The sequence below is a fragment of the Haliotis cracherodii genome, unplaced genomic scaffold (assembly GCF_022045235.1).
Source record: "Haliotis cracherodii isolate W230 unplaced genomic scaffold, xgHalCrac1.p SCAF_6, whole genome shotgun sequence".
Taxonomy (NCBI): domain Eukaryota; kingdom Metazoa; phylum Mollusca; class Gastropoda; order Lepetellida; family Haliotidae; genus Haliotis; species Haliotis cracherodii.
The window spans coordinates 3,546,662-3,568,698 of record NW_027266319.1 but is presented as its reverse complement, the minus strand read 5'-3'; the positions used below and the strand labels follow the sequence as shown (position 1 = coordinate 3,568,698).

At 42.3% G+C, this 22,037-nt stretch overlaps 2 protein-coding genes across 2 annotated transcripts; one reads left to right on the top strand and one right to left on the bottom strand.

Annotated features, from left to right (window-relative positions):
- Positions 1 to 3,088: 3,088 nt before the first annotated feature.
- Positions 3,089 to 4,152, bottom strand: LOC139445415 (uncharacterized). Its single transcript, XM_071226556.1, has 2 exons — positions 4,143 to 4,152; positions 3,089 to 3,630 (listed from the first exon to the last, which is right to left on the bottom strand). The coding sequence occupies exons 1-2, from the start codon at positions 4,150 to 4,152 to the stop codon at positions 3,089 to 3,091; spliced, it is 552 nt and encodes a 183-aa protein (XP_071082657.1).
- A 2,359-nt stretch (positions 4,153 to 6,511) lies between these two features.
- Positions 6,512 to 7,507, top strand: LOC139445413 (uncharacterized). The gene has a single exon (XM_071226554.1). It carries the CDS (start codon positions 6,512 to 6,514, stop codon positions 7,505 to 7,507), a length of 996 nt encoding a protein of 331 aa, XP_071082655.1.
- Positions 7,508 to 22,037: the final 14,530 nt, after the last annotated feature.

Below are 22,037 nucleotides of genomic sequence, written 5' to 3'. Positions count from 1 at the left end.
GGCAGTGGAAAAAGTCTGTTTCGCCACCACTTCTGTTAAATATACAAGATTTAACATGTTCATACATATTTTTAAGTATTCTAAATATTTTACCATTAACATTACCTATCCAGTGTTTGTAAAATAAATTTGTTCTTCACACTGAATGGAACGCTGACTTAAGATCCATGAATGCACAATAGAATTTATGTAACAAAAAGTATTTTTCAATCAAAGCATTGATAACATACACATTATCAGATGTTCTAAATCCTTTTCTAAACCCAGCCTGCCCAGGTACTAAAAGACTATCTTGGTCTGCCCAATTGTTTAAACGTTTACACATTATCTTAGCAAATATTTTCCCTGAACACTCAAGTAAAGAGATGCGTCATTAATCAGAAGGGTTGTTTCAACTGCCTTTTTTAATAGAGTGTTTGGTGGAAAAACTGAAAGGGAAGTGTTTGGTCGAAGAACTGAGAGGAAAGTGTTTGGTGGAAGAACTGAGAGGGAAGTGATTGGCGGAAGAACTGAGAGGGAAGTGTTTAGTGGAGGAACTGAGAGGGAAGTGTTTGGTGGAAGAACTGAGAGGGAAGTGTTTGGTGGAAGAACTGAGAGGGAAGTGTTTAGTGGAGGAACTGAGAGGGAAGTGTTTGGTGGAAGAACTGAGAAGAAAGTGTTTGGCGGAAGAACTGAGAGGGAAGTGTTTTGTGGAAGAACTGAGAGGGAAGTGTTTGGTGGAAGAACTGAGAAGAAAGTGTTTGGCGGAAGAACTGAGAGGGAAGTGTTTTGTGGAGGAACTGAGAGGTAAGTGTTTAGTGGAAGAACTGAGAGGGAAGTGTTTGGTGGAAGAACTGAGAAGAAAGTGTTTGGCGGAAGAACTGAGAGGGAAGTGTTTTGTGGAAGAACTGAGAGGGAAGTGTTTGGTGGAAGAACTGAAAGGGAAGTGTTTGGCGGAAGAACTGAGAGGGAAGTGTTTAGTGGAAGAACTGAGAGGGAAGTGTTTGGTGGAAGAACTGAGAGGGAAGTGTTTGGTGGAAGAACTGAGAGGGAAGTGTTTGGTGGAAGAACTGAGAGGGAAGTGTTTGGTGGAAGAACTGAAAGGGAAGTGTTTGGTGGAAGAACTGAGAGGGAAGTGTTTAGTGGAAGAACTGAGAGGGAAGTGTTTAGTGATAGAACTGAGAGGGAAGTGTTTTGTGGAAGAACTGAGAGGGAAGTGTTTGGCGGAAGAACTGAGAGGGAAGTGTTTGGTGGAAGAACTGAGAGGGAAGTGTTTAGTGGAAGAACTGAAAGGGAAGTGTTTAGTGGAGGAACTGAGAGGGAAGTGTTTGGTGGAAGAACTGAGAGGGAAGTGTTTAGTGGAAGAACTGAGAGGGAAGTGTTTGGTGGAAGAACTGAGAGGGAAGTGTTTGGCGGAAGAACTGAGAGGGAAGTGTTTGGCGGAAGAACTGAGAGGGAAGTGTTTGGTAGAAGAACTGAGAAGAAAGTGTTTGGCGGAAGAACTGAGAGGGAAGTGTTTTGTGAAAGAACTGAGAGGGAAGTGTTTAGTGGAAGAACTGAAAGGGAAGTGTTTAGTGGAGGAACTGAGAGGGAAGTGTTTGGTGGAAGAACTGAGAGGGAAGTGTTTGGCGGAAGAACTGAGAGGGAAGTGTTTGGTAGAAGTACTGAGAAGAAAGTGTTTGGCGGAAGAACTGAGAGGGAAGTGTTTTGTGGAAGAACTGAGAGGGAAGTGTTTGGTGGAAGAACTGAAAGGGAAGTGTTTGGCGGAAGAACTGAGAGGGAAGTGTTTAGTGGAAGAACTGAGAGGAAAGTGTTTGGTGGAAGAACTGAGAGGGAAGTGTTTGGTGGAAGAACTGAGAGGGAAGTGATTGGTGGAAGAACTGAGAGGGAAGTGTTTGGTGGAAGAACTGAGAGGAAAGTGTTTGGCGGAAGAACTGAGAGGGAAGTGTTTTGTGGAAGAACTGAGAGGGAAGTGTTTGGTGGAAGAACTGAAAGGGAAGTGTTTGGCGGAAGAACTGAGAGGGAAGTGTTTAGTGGAAGAACTGAGAGGAAAGTGTTTGGTGGAAGAACTGAGAGGGAAGTGTTTGGTGGAAGAACTGAGAGGGAAGTGTTTTGTGGAAGAACTGAGAGGGAAGTGATTGGTGGAAGAACTGAGAGGGAAGTGTTTAGTGGAAGAACTGAGAGGAAAGTGTTTGGCGGAAGAACTGAGAGGGAAGTGTTTGGTGGAAGAACTGAAAGGGAAGTGTTTGGCGGAAGAACTGAGAGGGAAGTGTTTAGTGGAAGAACTGAGAGGAAAGTGTTTGGTGGAAGAACTGAGAGGGAAGTGTTTGGTGGAAGAACTGAGAGGGAAGTGATTGGTGGAAGAACTGAGAGGGAAGTGTTTGGTGGAAGAACTGAGAAGAAAGTGTTTGGCGGAAGAACTGAGAGGGAAGTGTTTTGTGGAAGAACTGAGAGGGAAGTGTTTGGTGGAAGAACTGAAAGGGAAGTGTTTGGCGGAAGAACTGAGAGGGAAGTGTTTAGTGGAAGAACTGAGAGGAAAGTGTTTGGTGGAAGAACTGAGAGGGAAGTGTTTGGTGGAAGAACTGAGAGGGAAGTGTTTGGTGGAAGAACTGAGAGGGAAGTGATTGGTGGAAGAACTGAGAGGGAAGTGTTTAGTGGAAGAACTGAGAGGAAAGTGTTTGGCGGAAGAACTGAGAGGGAAGTGTTTGGTGGAAGAACTGAGAGGTAAGTGTTTAGTGGAAGAACTGAAAGGGAAGTGATTGGTGGAATGACCCGAAGGGGCAGTATTTGTTGAAATGACCTGGGAGGGAAGTATTTGTTGAAATGACCTGATGGGTGTGTTTGGTGGAAGGACTGAGATGTTCTAAGTCCTTTTCTAAACCCAGCCTGCCCAGGTACTAAAAGACTATCTTGATCTGCCCAATTGTTAAAACGTTTACACCTTTTCTAAACAAATATTTTCCCTGAACACTCAAGTACTGGAACCAGTGAGAAAAGCGGATGCTTTTTGCGAACACTATCACTGATTATCATACATCTATTTGTGTAATGTGTACCACTGTTTCAACCGATAATGGAGATGATTGTTCTCTGGCGTTGTTGTTCTATATTAAGGAGATGTTCTGGGTGGACAGTGTTTTGTTGAATAAAGACCTGGGAGGTCATGTACAACTGTTATGGACATGAGGTCTGTGCTGACGTCTATGTTGACGTATGTGTTGACGTCTGCGTTGTCTGCCTTGACTTCTGTTTTGACGTCTCTGGTAACGTTTGTGTTGACCTCTGTGTTGATGTCAGCGTTGACGTCTGTGTTGACCTCTGTGTTCACGTCTCTCCTGACGTCTGTGTTGACCTCTGTGTTGATGTCAGCGTTGACGTCTGTGTTGATGTATGTGTTGACGTCTGCGTTGTCTGCGTTGTCTGCCTTGACTTCTGTTTCGACGTCTCTGGTAACGTTTGTGTTGACCTCTGTGTTGATGTCAGCGTTGACGTCTGTGTTGACCTTTTTGGTGACCTCTGTGTTGACCTTGTTGACCTCTGTCTTGACGTCTGTGTACACGTCTGTGTACACGTCTGTGTTCACGTCTGTCTTGACGGATGTATTAAAGTCTATCTTGACCTCAACCAACCAACAACCAACTGTCTTGACCTCTATGCAGATATGACATTTATGTAGTAATTATTTGAGTAGCTTTCGACTGCGCCATGCCATGTTTTATCACACAGTTCCTTAACTGTAGACAAACCATGTTCTGAAGAGCTTCACAAAAAGTATCAACGGTGCCGTCCGGATGAAACAATGCGCTGGTGCTCAAGAAGTGACATTTGCACTTGTGCACGTACGATTTTTATGAACTCGTTTATTGTCAATCCTATGGGTAACAAACACATTAATAACCCGTTTCACCTTGAATAGTGGGCCAGAGCGTCATAGGTCAGAAATGTGGCTTTACGAAACCTAAGAAAGTAAGTAATTTACTGCGTCTCATTATCTTGTCAGAGCTTGCACACAGCCGCAAGGATGCATTGGTCATTTGTCATTGCAACTGTCGACGGCATTGAGTAGTGCCAGCCTGCTGTTGGTAAAGTGCTTCATCGCGTCATGGCAGGAATGTATGTCTGTGTCATATTAGCCACCATTATAACTGTCAGTGAGGTGCTACCCAGCTCCATATTGGGGGCTCCTGTCTGTGTAATACTGGTCACTGTTCTAGCTGCTAGTGAACGAGGACACTGCCGGGAAGACAGCAATTCACCGCGTGGCTTTGAGGTGAACACAACATGGCCGACATTTGGAGACGGCGACAAAGACACTAGCGCTGAAAATTGGAATATGATGTCAACGGTGGTGAACGGTGACGGTGCTGCTGGGCAGGGTGTGACTGTGGCCTACCCAGAAACAACGGGGGTCCAGGCGGCGCCTCTCTCCCCGGGGGATGGCAGTTATATTGGGAACACCGCGTTCCGGCTCTGTAATGTCACTGGGGAATGTGTTCTATCAAATTGCTCGAAGAAAAGCCCGGTTGGAAAATCTTCACCTCCAGTCAACCGGAAATGTGGAAACCTTTCGGCTAAGGCTACGCTACAAGAACGCTCAGTCGAAAATGGGAGAGACAGAACAACGTTTCTCTCACAAGGGAATATTACAATCACGACACCGCTCCCCTTCGAAGCGAATGGTACAGACGGGACACCGCTGCTCTCGGAAGGAAATGGTACAGACGGGATACATCGTCTCAACGAAGCGAAAGGTACAGGCGGGATTCATCGTCTCTCAGAAAGAAATGGTACAGACGGGATACATCGTCTCAACGAAGCGAAAGGTACAGGCAGGATACACCGTCTGTCAGAAAGAAATGGTACAGGCAGGATAAATCGTCTTTCAGAAAGGAATAGTACAGGTGGGATACATCGTCTCTCAGAAAGGAACAGTACAGGCAGGATGAATCGTCTCTCAGAAAGGAATAGTACAGACAGGATACATCGTCTCTCAGAAAGAAATGGTACCGATGGGATACATCGTCTCTCAGAAAGAAATGGTACAGACGGGATACATCGTCTCTCAGAAGCGAAAGGTACAGGCAGGATACATCGTCTCTCAGAAAGGAACAGTACAGGCAGGATACATCGTCTCTCAGAAAGAAATGGTACAGACGGGATACATCGTCTGTCAGAAGCGGATGGTACAGACGGGATACATCGTCTCTCAGAAAGAAATGGTACAGGCAGGATACATCGTCTCTCAGAAAGGAATAGTACAGGCGGGATACATCGTCTCTTAGAAAGGAACAGTACAGGCAGGATACATCGTCTCTCAGAAAGGAATAGTACAGGCGGGATACATCGTCTCTTAGAAAGGAACAGTACAGGCAGGATACATCGTCTCTTAGAAAGGAACAGTACAGGCGGGATACATCGTCTCCCAGAAAGGAATAGTACAGGCGGGATACATCGTCTCTCAGAAAGGAATAGTACAGGCGGGATACATCGTCTCTCAGAAAGGAACAGTACAGGCGGGATACATCGTCTCTCAGAAAGGAATAGTACAGGCGGGATACATCGTCTCTCAGAAAGGAATAGTACAGGCAGGATAAATCGTCTCTCAGAAAGGAATAGTACAGGCGGGATACATCGTCTCTCAGAAGGAAATGGTACCGACGGGATACATCGTCTCTTAGAAACAAATGATACAGACGGGATACATCGTCTCTCAGAAGGAAATGGTACAGACGGGATACATCGTCTCTCAGAAGGAAATGGTACCGGCTGGATACATCGTCTCTCAGAAGGAAATGGTACAGACGGGATACATCGTCTCTCAGAAGGAAATGGTACAGACGGGATACATCGTCTCTCAGAAGCGGATGGTAGAGGCGGGATACATCGTCTCTCAGAAACAAATGATACAGACGGGATACATCGTCTCTCAGAAGGAAATGGTACAGGCTGGATACATCGTCTCTCAGAAGGAAATGGTACAGACGGGATACATCGTCTCTCAGAAGGAAATGGTACAGACGGGATACATCGTCTCTCAGAAGGAAATGGTACAGACGGGATACATCGTCTCTCAGAAGGAAATGGTACAGGCAGGATACATCGTCTCTCAGAAGGAAATGGTACAGGCGGGATACATCGTCTCTCAGAAGGAAATGGTACAGGCGGGATACATCGTCTCTCAGAAGGAAATGGTACAGGCGGGATACATCGTCTCTCAGAAGGAAATGGTACAGACGTGATACATCGTCTCTCAGAAGGAAATGGTACAGGCGGGATACATCGTCGCTCAGAAGGAAATGGTACAGGCGGGATACATCGTCTCTCAGAAGGAAATGGTACAGGCGGGATACATCGTCGCTCAGAAGGAAATGGTACAGACGGGTTACCTCATCTCTCAGAAAGGAAAGATACAGGCGGGATACATTGTCTCTTACCTCGTCTCTCAGAAGGGAATATTACAATCACGACACCGCCCACCCCAGAAGGCAATGGTACAGACGGGGCGCCATTAATCTCCGACACCACGTATAACATGGTAGTTGGGTTCGTCATGAAACTCAACATGCCCGTCACCCTGACCGCGACTGTCCTGAACACCATTAACATCTGCGTGTTCTGTCGAAAGACGATGCGATCCAACACCAACGCCTACCTCCTGGCCAGCAGCGTCTCACAGCTACTCTACAGCATCATCATGCTCTGCGACGTCGTTGGATTCATCACGTACGGCAACGCCACCAACCTTTTCTCCACAGTGTTCGGTATCTACATCTCTAACTACGTAGCGGTGGTTCTCAGGCGATTCAACTTCCTCATCGCCTGCGTCGTTTCCATGGAGAGGTATCTAGTGACAGCCATACCACTGAAAGCTAAGCAATACCGCTTGGTTCACTCGCCGGGTCAGTTCATCACGGGCTTGGCGCTGTTCTCGTTGCTCGCCCACGTCTACAGCATCTTTCGCAACACCGTCAACACCAACTACAAAGATGGGGTCACAACCTACAGCGCCTGTCAGACAGGTTTTTACATAAATAATATGTACGTGGTGAATGTGTGGTCGACGACAACGCGGGTGCTGTCTGTATATTTGGCCGTCACAGCGTCGCTCGTCTTCAATGTCTTAGTGGTCATCTCTCTTCGTCGTCAGCGTCAGTTCAGACAAAGCATCACCAACAACAGAGTGGCAGGCAAATTGGATGCCAGGGAGAAGCAGACGACTGTCACCATCCTCGTCACTAACTTCTTGTCCTTTGTTCTGACTGTGCCAATAGTCAGCAACATCATGGCGTTTGACCTCATCCCCGCCTACGGCTACTTCTCCCCCTACTACCAAAATGTCTACTTGATGATACAGCAGGTAGGCTCGACGTGTGTCCTGTTTGGATTGTCCGTGGACTTTATCTCTCACATGCTGCTCAGTGAGATGTATAGAAGCACATTCTTCTGTATGTTCAAGCCGCGGTGTGTCGCGGTGACGCCGAAGACATTTCAGAGGAGCTCGAATGTGACATCGGCCGCTAATCTGTGATGCATTGGCGTTTAGACATTTGGAATACCAGCTAGATTCTTGCGAGCCCAGGGAATGTCGATTCTCGTTTCAGAGCAGCTCGAATGTGACATTGACCTATAATTCGTGTGTGACGCATTGGCACTGAGACATTCGGATTACCAACTAGATTCTTGCGAGTCCAGGGACTTTGTCGATTCTCGTTTCAGAGCAGCTCGAATGTGACCTTGACCTCTAATCTGCAAGTGAGACGCATTGGCGCTGAGACATTCGGATTACCAACTAGATTCTTGCGAGTCCAGGGACTTTGTCGATTCTCGTTTCAGAGCAGCTCGAATGTGACCTTGACCTCTAATCTGCAAGTGTGACGCATTGGCACTGAGACATTCGGATTACCAACTAGATTCTTGCGAGTCCAGGGACTTTGTCGATTCTCGTCTCAGAGCAGCTCGAATGTGACCTTGACCTCTAATCTGCAAGTGTGACGCATTGGCACTGAGACATTCGGATTACCAACTAGATTCTTGCGAGTCCAGGGACTTTGTCGATTCTCGTTTCAGAGCAGTTCGAATGTGACCTTGACCTCTAATCTGCAAGTGTGACGCATTGGCACTGAGACATTCGGATTACCAACTAGATTCTTGCGAGTCCAGGGACTTTGTCGATTCTCGTTTCAGAGCAGCTCGAATGTGACCTTGACCTCTAATCTGCAAGTGTGACGCATTGGCACTGAGACATTCGGATTACCAACTAGATTCTTGCGAGTCCAGGGACTTTGTCGATTCTCGTTTCAGAGCAGCTCGAATGTGACCTTGACCTCTAATCTGCAAGTGTGGCGCATTGGCACTGAGACATTCGGATTACCAACTAGATTCTTGCGAGTCCAGGGACTTTGTCGATTCTCGTTTCAGAGCAGCTCGAATGTGACCTTGACCTCTAATCTGCAAGTGTGACGCATTGGCACTGAGACATTCGGATTACCAACTAGATTCTTGCGAGTCCAGGGACTTTGTCGATTCTCGTTTCAGAGCAGCTCGAATGTGACCTTGACCTCTAATCTGCAAGTGTGACGCATTGGCACTGAGACATTCGGATTACCAACTAGATTCTTGCGAGTCCAGGGACTTTGTCGATTCTCGTCTCAGAGCAGCTCGAATGTGACCTTGACCTCTAATCTGCAAGTGTGACGCATTGGCACTGAGACATTCGGATTACCAACTAGATTCTTGCGAGTCCAGGGACTTTGTCGATTCTCGTTTCAGAGCAGCTCGAATGTGACCTTGACCTCTAATCTGCAAGTGTGACGCATTGGCACTGAGACATTCGGATTACCAACTAGATTCTTGCGAGTCCAGGGACTTTGTCGATTCTCGTTTCAGAGCAGCTCGAATGTGACCTTGACCTCTAATCTGCAAGTGTGACGCATTGGCACTGAGACATTCGGATTACCAACTAGATTCTTGCGAGTCCAGGGACTTTGTCGATTCTCGTTTCAGAGCAGCTCGAATGTGACCGTGACCTCTAATCTGTAAGTGTGGCGCATTGGCACTGAGACATTCGGATTACCAACTAGATTCTTGCGAGTCCAGGGACTTTGTCGATTCTCGTCTCAGAGCAGCTCGAATGTGACCTTGACCTCTAATCTGCAAGTGTGACGCATTGGCACTGAGACATTCGGATTACCAACTAGATTCTTGCGAGTCCAGGGACTTTGTCGATTCTCGTTTCAGAGCAGCTCGAATGTGACCTTGACCTCTAATCTGCAAGTGTGACGCATTGGCACTGAGACATTCGGATTACCAACTAGATTCTTGCGAGTCCAGGGACTTTGTCGATTCTCGTTTCAGAGCAGCTCGAATGTGACCTTGACCTCTAATCTGCAAGTGTGACGCATTGGCACTGAGACATTTGGATTACCTCCAAGAGGCTTGAGAGTCTTTGTCGATTCTCGTTTTAGTGGAGCCCGAATGTGACACATTGGGAACTAAATGTTTATTTAAAAGTGCCTTTTTTGTAAAAGATTAATTTTGATGGACGTTTTAAGGTTGGAACGCCTGTGTGAACCAGATAGTGTGTAGGACTTTTACTGTGCTGAATTGCCAAACATAGTTTTGTAAGCTAAACGTACGATCGTGGGTTAGGCATGATTGTGTGATGTTCAAGGGTTCCCCAAGGTGGTAAACGTCCAGGAACTGCATCACCTCAGGCTTTCCACCCACATCAAGCGGCGTTAAAATGATGAATAAAGCGGCGTTAAACCAAACTCACCCACTAGCTTTCGTAAACTGTATATTCTCCTTATTTCCACTTAGTGTACGTTATAAGATCAATAAAAGATTGTTTTCGCGTTAGTTATGTGATCTACAATTATTTTGGCGACAACCAACATTAGGTACGTTCGACTGAATAACGTGACGTCATTGACTGTCAAACAATATTATATCAGAAGCCGTTGATTGTACACTTGTAGAATATCATCTCGCCATGGATTTACAACTGTGGTATATCATCTGGGCATGGACTGTACAAATACAGTATGGCATCAAGCCATGTATTGCAAAAATGCAGCGTATCATCCAGTCATCGATTGTACAAATGCACTGTATCTGATAGCCATGGATTATACAAATGCAGTGTATCTGATGATACCCATGGATTGTACAAATGCAGTGTTTCTGATAGCCATGGATTATACAAATGCAGTGTATCTAATACCAATGGATTGTACAAATGCAGTGTATCTAATAGCCATGGATTGTACAAATGCAGTGTATCTGATAGCCGTGGATTGTACAAATGCAGTGTATCTGATAGCCATGTATTGTACAAATGCAGTGTATCTAATAGCCATGGATTGTACAAATGCAGTGTATCTAATAGCCATTGATTGTACAAATGCAGTGTATCTGATAGCCATGGATTGTACAAATGCAGTGTATCTAATAGCCATTGATTCTACAAATGCAGTGTATCTAATAGCCGTGGATTGTACAAATGCAGTGTATCTGATAGCCATGGATTGTACACAGGCAGTGTATCTGATAGCCTTGGATTGTACAAATGCAGTGTATCTGATATCCATGTATTGTACAAATGCAGTGTATCTATTGGCCATGTATTGTACAAATGCAGTGTATCTAATACGCATGTATTGTACAAATGCAGTGTATCTGATAGCCATGGATTGTACAAATGCAGTGTATCTGATAGCCATGTATTGTACAAATGCAGTGTATCTGATAGGTGAGGTGAGGTGAAATTGGGTTTAACGTCGCGTCCAAGATTATTGCACTTATATAGCGACGTGCATGCACGTGTGTGTGTGTGTGTGGCTGCTTGTACTAGTCCGGACTGATGCCGATTTATAGTGCTAGCTCACTGAGATACCATGCCGCAGTTTAACATGAATACCCCACTCAGACACAGTATACTGACTCCGAGCCGACCAGTCCTTGTTTTAGCCCTTTAATGCCGAGCGCCAGACAGGGTAACAACAAGTACAATCTTTTAACGTCTTTTTGTATGACGCGGCCCGGGATCGAACCCTGGACCTTCCGCTCTCCGGGCGGACGCTCTACCACAGGACCACGGAGGCGGTTGTATCTGATAGCCATGTATTGTACAAATGCTGTGTATCTGATACCCGTGGATTTTACAAATGCAGTGTATCTAATAGTCATGGATTGTACAAATGCAGTGTATCTAATACCCATGGATTGTACAAATGCAGTGTATCTAATAGCCATGGATTGTACAATTGCAGTGTATCTTTATAGCCATGGATTGTACAAATGCAGTGTATCTGATTAACATGGATTGTACAAATGCAGTGTATCTGATACCTGTGGATTTTACAAATGCAGTGTATCTAATAGTCATGGATTGTACAAATGCAATGTATCTAATACCCATGGATTGTACAAATGCAGTGTATCTAATAGCCATAGATTGTACAAATGCAGTGTATCTAATAGACACGGATTGTACAAATGTAGTGTATCTGATAAACATGGATTGTACAAATGCAGTGTATCTGATACCTGTAGATTGTACAAGTGCAGTGTATCTAATAGCAATTGATTTTACAAATGCAGTGTATCTAATAGCCATGGATTGTACAAATGCAGTGTATCTGATAGCCATGTATTTTACAAATGCAGTGTATCTAATAGCTGTGGAATATACAAATGCAGTGTATCTGATAGCCGTGGATTGTACAAATGCTGTGTATTTGATACCCGTGGATTTTACCAATGCAGTGTATCTGATAGCCATGGATTGTACAAATGCAGTGTATCTGACAGCCATGGATTGTACAAATGCAGTGTATCTGATAGCCGTGGATTGTACAAATGCCGTGTATCTAATAGCCATGGATTGTACAAATGCAGTGTATCTGATAGCCATGTATTTTACAAATGCAGTGTATGTAATAGTCATGGATTATACAAATGCAGTGTATCTGATAGCCGTGGATTGTACAAATGCTGTGTATTTGATACCCGTGGATTTTACCAATGCAGTGTATCTAATAGCCATGGATTGTACAAATGCAGTGTATCTGATAAACATGAATTGTACAAATGCAGTGTATCTGATAGCCATGGATTGTACAAATGCACTGTATCTAATAACAATTGATTGTACAAATGGTGTGTATCTGATAGCCGTGGATTGTACAAATGCAGTGCATCTGATAGCCATGGACTTTGTAAAAGCAGTGTTTCTGACAGCCGTTGATTGTACAAAAGCAGTGTATCTGAAATCCATGGATTGTACAAATGCAGTGTATCTAATAGCTGTGGATTGTACAAATGCAGTGTATCTGATAGCCATGGATTGTACAAGTGCAGTGTTTCTCATATAGCCATGGATTGTACTAATGCAGAGTATTTAATAGCCATGGATTGTACAAATTCTGTGCATCTGATAACTATGGATTGTACAAATGCAGTGTATCTTATAGTCGTGGATTGTACAAGTGCAGTGTATCTAATAGCCATTGATTGTACAAATGCTGTGTACCTGATAACTATGGATTGTACAAATGCAGTGTATCTGATAGCCGTGGATTGTACAAATTCAGTGTATCTGATAGCCATGGATTGTACAAATGTAGTGTATCTGATAGCCGTGCATTGTACAAATGCAGTGTATCTAATAGCCATGGATTGTACAAATGCAGTGTTTCTGATAGCCATGGATTGTACTAATGCAGAGTATGTAATAGCCATGGATTGTACAAATGCTGTGCATCTGAAAACTATGGATTGTACAAATGCAGTGTATCTGATAGCCGTGGATTGTACAAAAGCAGTGTTTCTGATAGCCATTGATTCTACAAATTCAATGTATCTGATAGCCATGGATTGTACAAATGTAGTGTATCTTATAGTCGTGGATTGTACAAGTGCAGTGTATCTAATAGCCATGGATTGTACAAATGCAGTGTTTCTAAAAGCCATGGATTGTACTAATGCAGAGTATGTAATAGCCATGGATTGTACAAATGCAGTGTATCTAATAGCCATGGATTGTACAAATGCAGTGTTTCTAATAGCCATGGATTGTACTAATGCAGAGTATGTAATAGCCATGGATTGTACAAATGCTGTGCATCTGAAAACTATGGATTGTACAAATGCAGTGTATCTGATAGCCGTGCATTGTACAAATACAGTGTATCTAATAGCCATGGATTGTACAAATGCAGTGTTTCTGATAGCCATGGATTGTACTAATGCAGAGTCTGTAATAGCCATGGATTGTACAAATGCTGTGCATCTGAAAACTATGGATTTTACAAATGCAGTGTTTCTAATAGTCATGGATTGTACAAATGCAGTGTATCTAATACCCATGGATTGTACAAATGCAGTGTATCTAATAGCCATGGATTGTATAAATGCAGTGTATGTTTATAGCCATGGATTGTACAAATGCAGTGTATCTGATTAACATGGATTGTGCAAATGCAGTGTATCTGATACCTGTGGATTTTACAAATGCAGTGTATCTAATAGTCATGGATTGTACCAATGCAATGTATGTAATACCCATGGATTGTACAAATGCAGTGTATCTAATAGCCATAGATTGTACAAATGCAGTGTATCTAATAGACACGGATTGTACAAATGTAGTGTATCTGATAAACATGGATTGTACAAATGCAGTGTATCTGATACCTGTAGATTGTACAAGTGCAGTGTATCTAATAGCAATTGATTTTACAAATGCAGTGTATCTAATAGCCATGGATTGTACAAATGCAATGTATTTGATAGCCATGTATTTTACAAATGCATTGTGTCTAATAGCAGTGGATTATACAAATGCAGTGTTTCTGATAGCCGTAGATTGTACAAATGCTGTGTATTTGATACCCGTGGATTTTACCAATGCAGTGTATGTGATAGCCATGGAATGTACAAATGCAGTGTATCTAATAGCAATTGATTGTACAAATGCAGTGTATCTGATAGCCGTGGATTGTACAAATGCCGTGTATCTAATAGCCATGGATTGTACTAACGCAGTGTATCTGATAGCCATGTATTTTACAAATGCAGTGTATCTAATAGCTGTGGATTATACAAATGCAGTGTATCTAATAGCAGTGGATTATACAAATGCAGTGTATCTGATAGCCGTGGATTGTACAAATGCTGTGTATTTGATACCCGTGGATTTTACCAATGCAGTGTATCTGATAGCCGTGGATTGTACAAATGCAGTGTATCTGATAAACATGGATTGTACAAATGCAGTGTATCTGATAGCCATGGATTGTACAAATGCACTGTATCTTATAACAATTGATTGTACAAATGGTGTGTATCTGATAGCCATGGATTGTAAAATGCTGTGTATCTGATAGCCGTGGATTGTACAAATGGAGTGTATCTGAAGGCCGTGCATTGTACACATGCAGTGTATCAGATAGCCATTGGTTGTACAAATGCAGTGTATCTAATACCCATGGATTGTACAAATGCAGTGTATCTAATAGCCATAGATTGTACAAATGCAGTGTATCTAATAGCCATGAATGGTACAAACGCAGTGTATCTGATAGCCGTGGATTGTACAAATGCAGTGTTTCTGATAGCCATGTATTGTACAAATGCAGTGTATCTAATAGCCATGTATTGTACAAATGCACTGTATCTAATAGCCATGTATTGTACAAATGCAGTGTATCTAATAGCTGTGGATTGTACAAATGCAGTGTATCTGATAGCCATGGATTGTACAAATGCAGTGTATCTGATAGCCATTGGTTGTACAAATGCAGTGTATCTGATAGCCGTGCATTGTAGAAATGCAGTGCATCTGATAGCCATGGATTTTGTAAAAGCAGTGTTTCTGATAGCCGTTGATTGTACAAAAGCAGTGTATCTGAAATCCATGCATTGTACAAATGCAGTGTATCTAATAGCTGTGGATTGTACAAATGCAGTGTATCTGATAGCCATGGATTGTACAAGTGCAGTGTTTCTCATATAGCCATGGATTATACAAATGCAGAGTATTTAATAGCCATGGATTGTACAAATTCTGTGCATCTGATAACTATGGATTGTACAAATGCAGTGTATCTTATAGTCGTGGATTGTAAAAGTGCAGTGTATCTAATAGCCATTGATTGTACAAATGCTGTGTACCTGATAACTATGGATTGTACAAATGCAGTGTATCTGATAGCCGTGGATTGTACAAATGCAGTGTTTCTGATAGCCATTGATTATACAAATTCAGTGTATCTGACAGCCATGGATTGTACAAATGTTGTGTATCTGATAGCCGTGCATTGTACAAATGCAGTGTATCTAATAGCCATGGATTGTACAAATGCAGTGTTTCTAATAGCCATGGATTGTACTAATGCAGAGTATGTAATAGCCATGGATTGTACAAATGCTGTGCATCTGAAAACTATGGATTGTACAAATGCTGTGTACCTGATAACTATGGATTGTACAAATGCAGTGTATCTGATAGCCGTGCATTGTACAAATGCAGTGTATCTAATAGCCATGGATTGTACAAATGCAGTGTTTCTGATAGCCATGGATTGTACTAATGCAGAGTATGTAATAGCCATGGATTGTACAAATGCTGTGCATCTGAAAACTATGGATTGTACAAATGCATTGTGTCTAATAGCCATGAATGGTACAAACGCAGTGTATCTGATAGCCGTGGATTGTACAAATGCAGTGTTTCTGATAGCCATGTATTGTACAAATGCAGTGTATCTAATAGCCATGTATTGTACAAATGCACTGTATCTAATAGCCATGTATTGTACAAATGCAGTGTATCTAATAGCTGTGGATTGTACAAATGCAGTGTATCTGATAGCCATGGATTGTACAAATGCAGTGTATCTGATAGCCATTGGTTGTACAAATGCAGTGTATCTGATAGCCGTGCATTGTAGAAATGCAGTGCATCTGATAGCCATGGATTTTGTAAAAGCAGTGTTTCTGATAGCCGTTGATTGTACAAAAGCAGTGTATCTGAAATCCATGCATTGTACAAATGCAGTGTATCTAATAGCTGTGGATTGTACAAATGCAGTGTATCTGATAGCCATGGATTGTACAAGTGCAGTGTTTCTCATATAGCCATGGATTATACAAATGCAGAGTATTTAATAGCCATGGATTGTACAAATTCTGTGCATCTGATAACTATGGATTGTACAAATGCAGTGTATCTTATAGTCGTGGATTGTAAAAGTGCAGTGTATCTAATAGCCATTGATTGTACAAATGCTGTGTACCTGATAACTATGGATTGTACAAATGCAGTGTATCTGATAGCCGTGGATTGTACAAATGCAGTGTTTCTGATAGCCATTGATTATACAAATTCAGTGTATCTGACAGCCATGGATTGTACAAATGTTGTGTATCTGATAGCCGTGCATTGTACAAATGCAGTGTATCTAATAGCCATGGATTGTACAAATGCAGTGTTTCTAATAGCCATGGATTGTACTAATGCAGAGTATGTAATAGCCATGGATTGTACAAATGCTGTGCATCTGAAAACTATGGATTGTACAAATGCTGTGTACCTGATAACTATGGATTGTACAAATGCAGTGTATCTGATAGCCGTGCATTGTACAAATGCAGTGTATCTAATAGCCATGGATTGTACAAATGCAGTGTTTCTGATAGCCATGGATTGTACTAATGCAGAGTATGTAATAGCCATGGATTGTACAAATGCTGTGCATCTGAAAACTATGGATTGTACAAATGCAGTGTATCTGATAGCCGTGGATTGTACAAATTCTGTGCATCTGATAACTATGGATTGTACAAGTGCAGTGTATCTTATAGTTGTGGAATGTAGAAGTGCAGTGTATCTAATAGCCATTGATTGTACAAATGCTGTGTACCTGATAACTATGGATTGTACAAATGCAGTGTATCTGATAGCCGTGGATTGTACAAAAGCAGTGTTTCTGATAGCCATTGATTGTACAAATTCAGTGTCTCTGATAGCCGTGGATTGTACAAATGTAGTGTATCTGATAGCCGTGGATTGTACAAATGCAGTGTATCTAATAGCCATGGATTGTACAAATGCAGTGTTTCTGATAGCCATGGATTGTGCTAATGCAGAGTATGTAATAGCCATGGATTGTACAAATGCTGTGCATATGAAAACTATGGATTGTACAAATGCAGTGTATCTGATAACCGTGGATTGTACAAGTGCAGTGTATCTAATAGCCATTGATTGTATAAATGCTGTGTACCAAATAACTATGGATTGTACAAATGCAGTGTATCTGATAGCCGTGGATTGTACAAATGCAGTGTATCTGATAGTCATTGATTGTACATGTGCTGTGTACCTGATAGCCGTGGATTGTACAAGTGCAGTGCATCTGATAGCCATTGCTTGTACAAATGCAGTGTTTCTGATAGCCGTGGATTGTACAAATACAGTGTATCTGAAATCCATGGATTGTAGAAATGGAGTGTATCTGATAGCTGTGGATTGTACAAATGGAGTGAATCTAATGGCCATGGATTGTACAAATACAGTGTATCTGATAGCCATGGATTGTACAAATGCAGTGTATTTGATATCCGTGAATTGTACAAATGCAGTGTATCTAATGGCCATGGATTGTATAAATGCTGTGTACCAAATAACTATGGATTGTACAAATGCAGTGTATCTGATAGCCGTGGATTGTACAAATGCAGTGTATCTGATAGTCATTGATTGTACATGTGCTGTGTACCTGATAGCCGTGGATTGTACAAGTGCAGTGCATCTGATAGCCATTGCTTGTACAAATGCAGTGTTTCTGATAGCCGTGGATTGTACAAATACAGTGTATCTGAAATCCATGGATTGTAGAAATGGAGTGTATCTGATAGCTGTGGATTGTACAAATGGAGTGAATCTAATGGCCGTGGATTGTACAAATACAGTGTATCTGATAGCCATGGATTGTACAAATGCAGTGTATTTGATATCCGTGAATTGTACAAATGCAGTGTATCTAATGGCCATGGATTGTACAAGGGTAATGTATTTTATAGACATGGATTTTAGAAATCCTGTGTATATGATAGCCGTGGATTGTACAAATGCAGTGTATCTGATAGCCGTGGATTGTACAAATGCAGTGCATCTGATAGCCATGGAATTTTCAAATGCAGTGGATCTGATAGCCATGGATTGTACAAATGCAGTGTATCTAATAGCCATTGATTGTATAAATGCTGTTTTTCTGATAGCCATGGATTGTACAAGTGCAGTGTATCTGATAGCCATGGATTGTAGAAATGCAGTGTATGTAATTGCCATGGATTGTACAAATGCAGTGTATGTGATAGCCATGGATTGTACCAATGCAGTGTTTCTGATATCCATGGATTGTACAGATGCAGTGTTTCTGATAGCCATGGATTGTACAAATGCTGTGCATCTAATAGGCATTGATTGTACAAATGCTGTGTACCTGATAACTATGGATTGTACAAATGCAGTGTATCTGATAGCTGTGGATTGTACAAATGCAGTGTATCTAATAGCCATTGATTGTACAAATGCTGTGTATCTGATAGCCATGGATTGTACAAGTGCAGTGTATCTGATAGCCATGGATTTTACAAATGCTGTGTTTCTGATAGCTATGGAGTGTACATATGCAGTGTATCTGAATTCCATGGATTGTACAAATGCAGTGTATCTGATAGCTGTGGATTGTACAAATGCAGTGTATCTGATATCCATGGATTGTACAAATGCAGTGTATCTGATAGTCATGGATTGTACAGGTGCAGTGTTTCTGATAGCTTTTTATTGAACAAAAGCAGTGTATCTAATGGCCATGGATTGTACAAAGGCAGTGTATCTGATATCCGTGGATTGTACAAATGCAATGTATCTGATATCCGTGGATTGTACAGATGCAGTGTATCTGATAGCCGTTGATTGTAGAAATGCAGTGGTTCTAATGGCCATGGATTGTACAGATGCATTGTTTCTTATAGCCATTGCTTGTACAAATGCAGTGTATCTGATAGCCGTGGATTGTACAAATGCAGTGTATCTGATATCCGTGGATTGTACAAATGCAGTATATCCGATATCCGTGGATTGTACAAATGCAGTGTTTCTAATAGCCATTGATTTTACAAATGCAGTGTATTTGATATCCATGGATTGTACAAATGCAGTGTATCTGATATCCGTGGATTGTACAAATGCAGTGTATCTGATAGCCATGGATTGTACAAATGCGGTGTATCTGATAGCCATGGATTGTACAGATGCAGTGTTTCTGATAGCCATGGGCTGTACAAATGCAGTGTATCTGATAGCCATAGATTGTACAAATGCAGTGTATCTGATAGCCGTGGATTGTACAAATGCAGTGTATCTAATGGCTATGGGTTGTACAAATGCAGTGTATCTGATAGCTATGAATTTTACAAATGCAGTGTATCTGATATCCGTGGATTGTAGAAATGCAGTGTTTCTGATAGCTATGGATTGTACTAATGCAGTGTATCTAATAGCCATGGATTGTACAAATGCTGTGTATTTGATAACTATGGATTGTACAAAGGCAGTGTTTCTGATAGCTATGGAGTGTACTAATGCAGTGTATCTGACAGCCATGGATTGTAGAAATGCAGTGTATGTGATAACTATGGATTGTACAAATGCAGTGTTTCTGATAGCTATGGATTGTACAAATGTTTTCCGATAGCCATCGATTGTACAAATGCAGTGTTTCTGATAGCCATGGATTGTACAAATTCAGTGTATCTAATTATTTTGGCGACAACCAATATTAGGTACGTTCGACTGAATAACGTGACGTCATTGACTGTCAAACAATATTATATCAGAAGCCGTGGATTGTACACTTGTAGAATATCATCTCGTCATGGATTTACAACTGTGGTATATCATCTGGGCATGGATTGTACAAATACAGTATGGCATCAAGCCATGTATTGCAAAAATGCAGCGCATCATCCAGTCATCGATTGTACAAATGCAGTGTATCTGATACCCATGGATTGTGCAAATGCATTGTATCTGACAGCCATGGATTGTACAAATGCAGTGTATCTTATAGCCGTGGATTGTACAGATGCAGTGTTTCTGATAGCCATGGATTGTACAAATGCAGTGTATCTGATAGCCATGTATTGTACAAATGCAGTGTATCTAATAGCCATGGATTGTACAAATGCAGTGTATCTAATAGCCATGGATTGTACAAAGGCAGTGTATCTGATACCCATGGATTGTACAAATGCAGTGTTTCTGATAGCCATGGATTGTACAAATGCAGTGTATCTGATAGCCATGGATTGTACAAATGCAGTGTATCTTATAGCCGTGGACTGTACAAATGCAGTGTATTTAATACCCATGGATTGTACAAGTGCTGTATACCATCTACCTATAAACTGTACAAATGCAGAATACCATCTAGGCATGGATTGTACAAATGCAGTGCATCTAATAGCCATGGGTTGTACAAATGCAGTGCATCTAATAGCCATGGATTGTACAAATGCAGTATACCATCTATGCATGGATTGTACAAATGCAGTATACCATCTAGGCATGACTTGAGGGATGCAGAATACACCAGGTCATGTTTTGAACGTTGTTCTATATCATCTAGCCATGGCATTACAGATGCAGTATACATCTGGCCATGGATTGTACGTTGTTCTATGTCATCTAGCCATGACTTTACAGATGCAGTATACACCCGGGCATGGATTGTACGTTGTTGTATGCCATCAAGCCATGACTTTACAGATGCAGTATATCGTCTATATTACTGTGTGCAGAGTGTGGACACAGGTTGGACACTCAGATACCTCACAGTTGTCTGTGTGGCTGTTTACTGTGTGTAGAGTGCGGAGACAGGTAGGACATTCAGATACCTCACAGTTGTCTGTGTGGCTGTTTACTGTGTGTAGAGTATGGACACAGGTAGGACATTCAGATACCTCACAGTTGCCTGTGTGGCTGTTTACTGTGTGTAGAGTGCGGAGACAGGTAGGACATTCAGATACCCCACAGTTGTCTGTGTGGCTGTTTTCTGTGTGTAGAGTGTGGACACAGGTAGGACATTCAGATACCTCACAGTTGTCTATGTGGCTGTTTTCTGTGTGTAGAGTGCGGAGACAGGTAGGACATTCAGATACCTCACAGTTGTCTGTGTGGCTGTTTTCTGTGTGTAGAGTGTGGACACAGGTAGAACATTCAGATACCTCACAGTATCTGTGTGGCTGTTTACTGTGTGTAGAGTGCGGAGACAGGTAGGACATTCAGATACCTCACAGTTGCCTGTGTGGCTGTTTACTGTGTGTAGAGTGTGGACACAGGTAGGACATTCAGATACATCACAGTATCTGTGTGGCTGTTTACTGTGTGTAGAGTGCGGAGACAGGTAGGACATTCAGATACCTCATAGTATCTGTGTGGTGTTTACTGTGTGTAGAGTGTGGACACAGGTAGAACATTCAGATTTCCCACAGTTGTCTGTGGGGCTGTTTTCTGTGTGTAAGTGCGGAGACAGGTAGTACATTCAGATACCCCACAGTTGTCTGTGTGGCTGTTTTCTGTGTGTAGAGTGCGGAGACAGGTAGGGCATTCAGATACCCCACAGTTGTCTGTGTGGCTGTTTTCTGTGTGTAGAGTGTGGACACAGGTAGGACATTCAGATACCTCACAGTTGCCTGTGTGGCTGTTTACTGTGTGTAGAGTGCGGAGACAGGTAGGACATTCAGATACCTTTAGTTTTGTAGGAGGCTGTTGACTGTGTTAGTTGGTGGGACACCTGATATCATCAGATTTCTAGTGATCTATTCATACAATATACATAACTGATTTGCCTGTCACCAGACACAACCATACGTTGGTCCTGACTGGCGTTTAGCACTGTCCTTATGATATTCCAATCGACCACCTGCACCTTCGTCTAAATATGCAACTTGGAGCACCTGCTCATTCCCGATCTCTTCATTCGTCA

Coding starts and splice junctions, on each gene's coding strand:
- LOC139445413 (XM_071226554.1), top strand. CDS start 6,512: ATGGTAGTTGGGTTCGTCATGAAACTCAACATGCCCGTCACCCTGACC.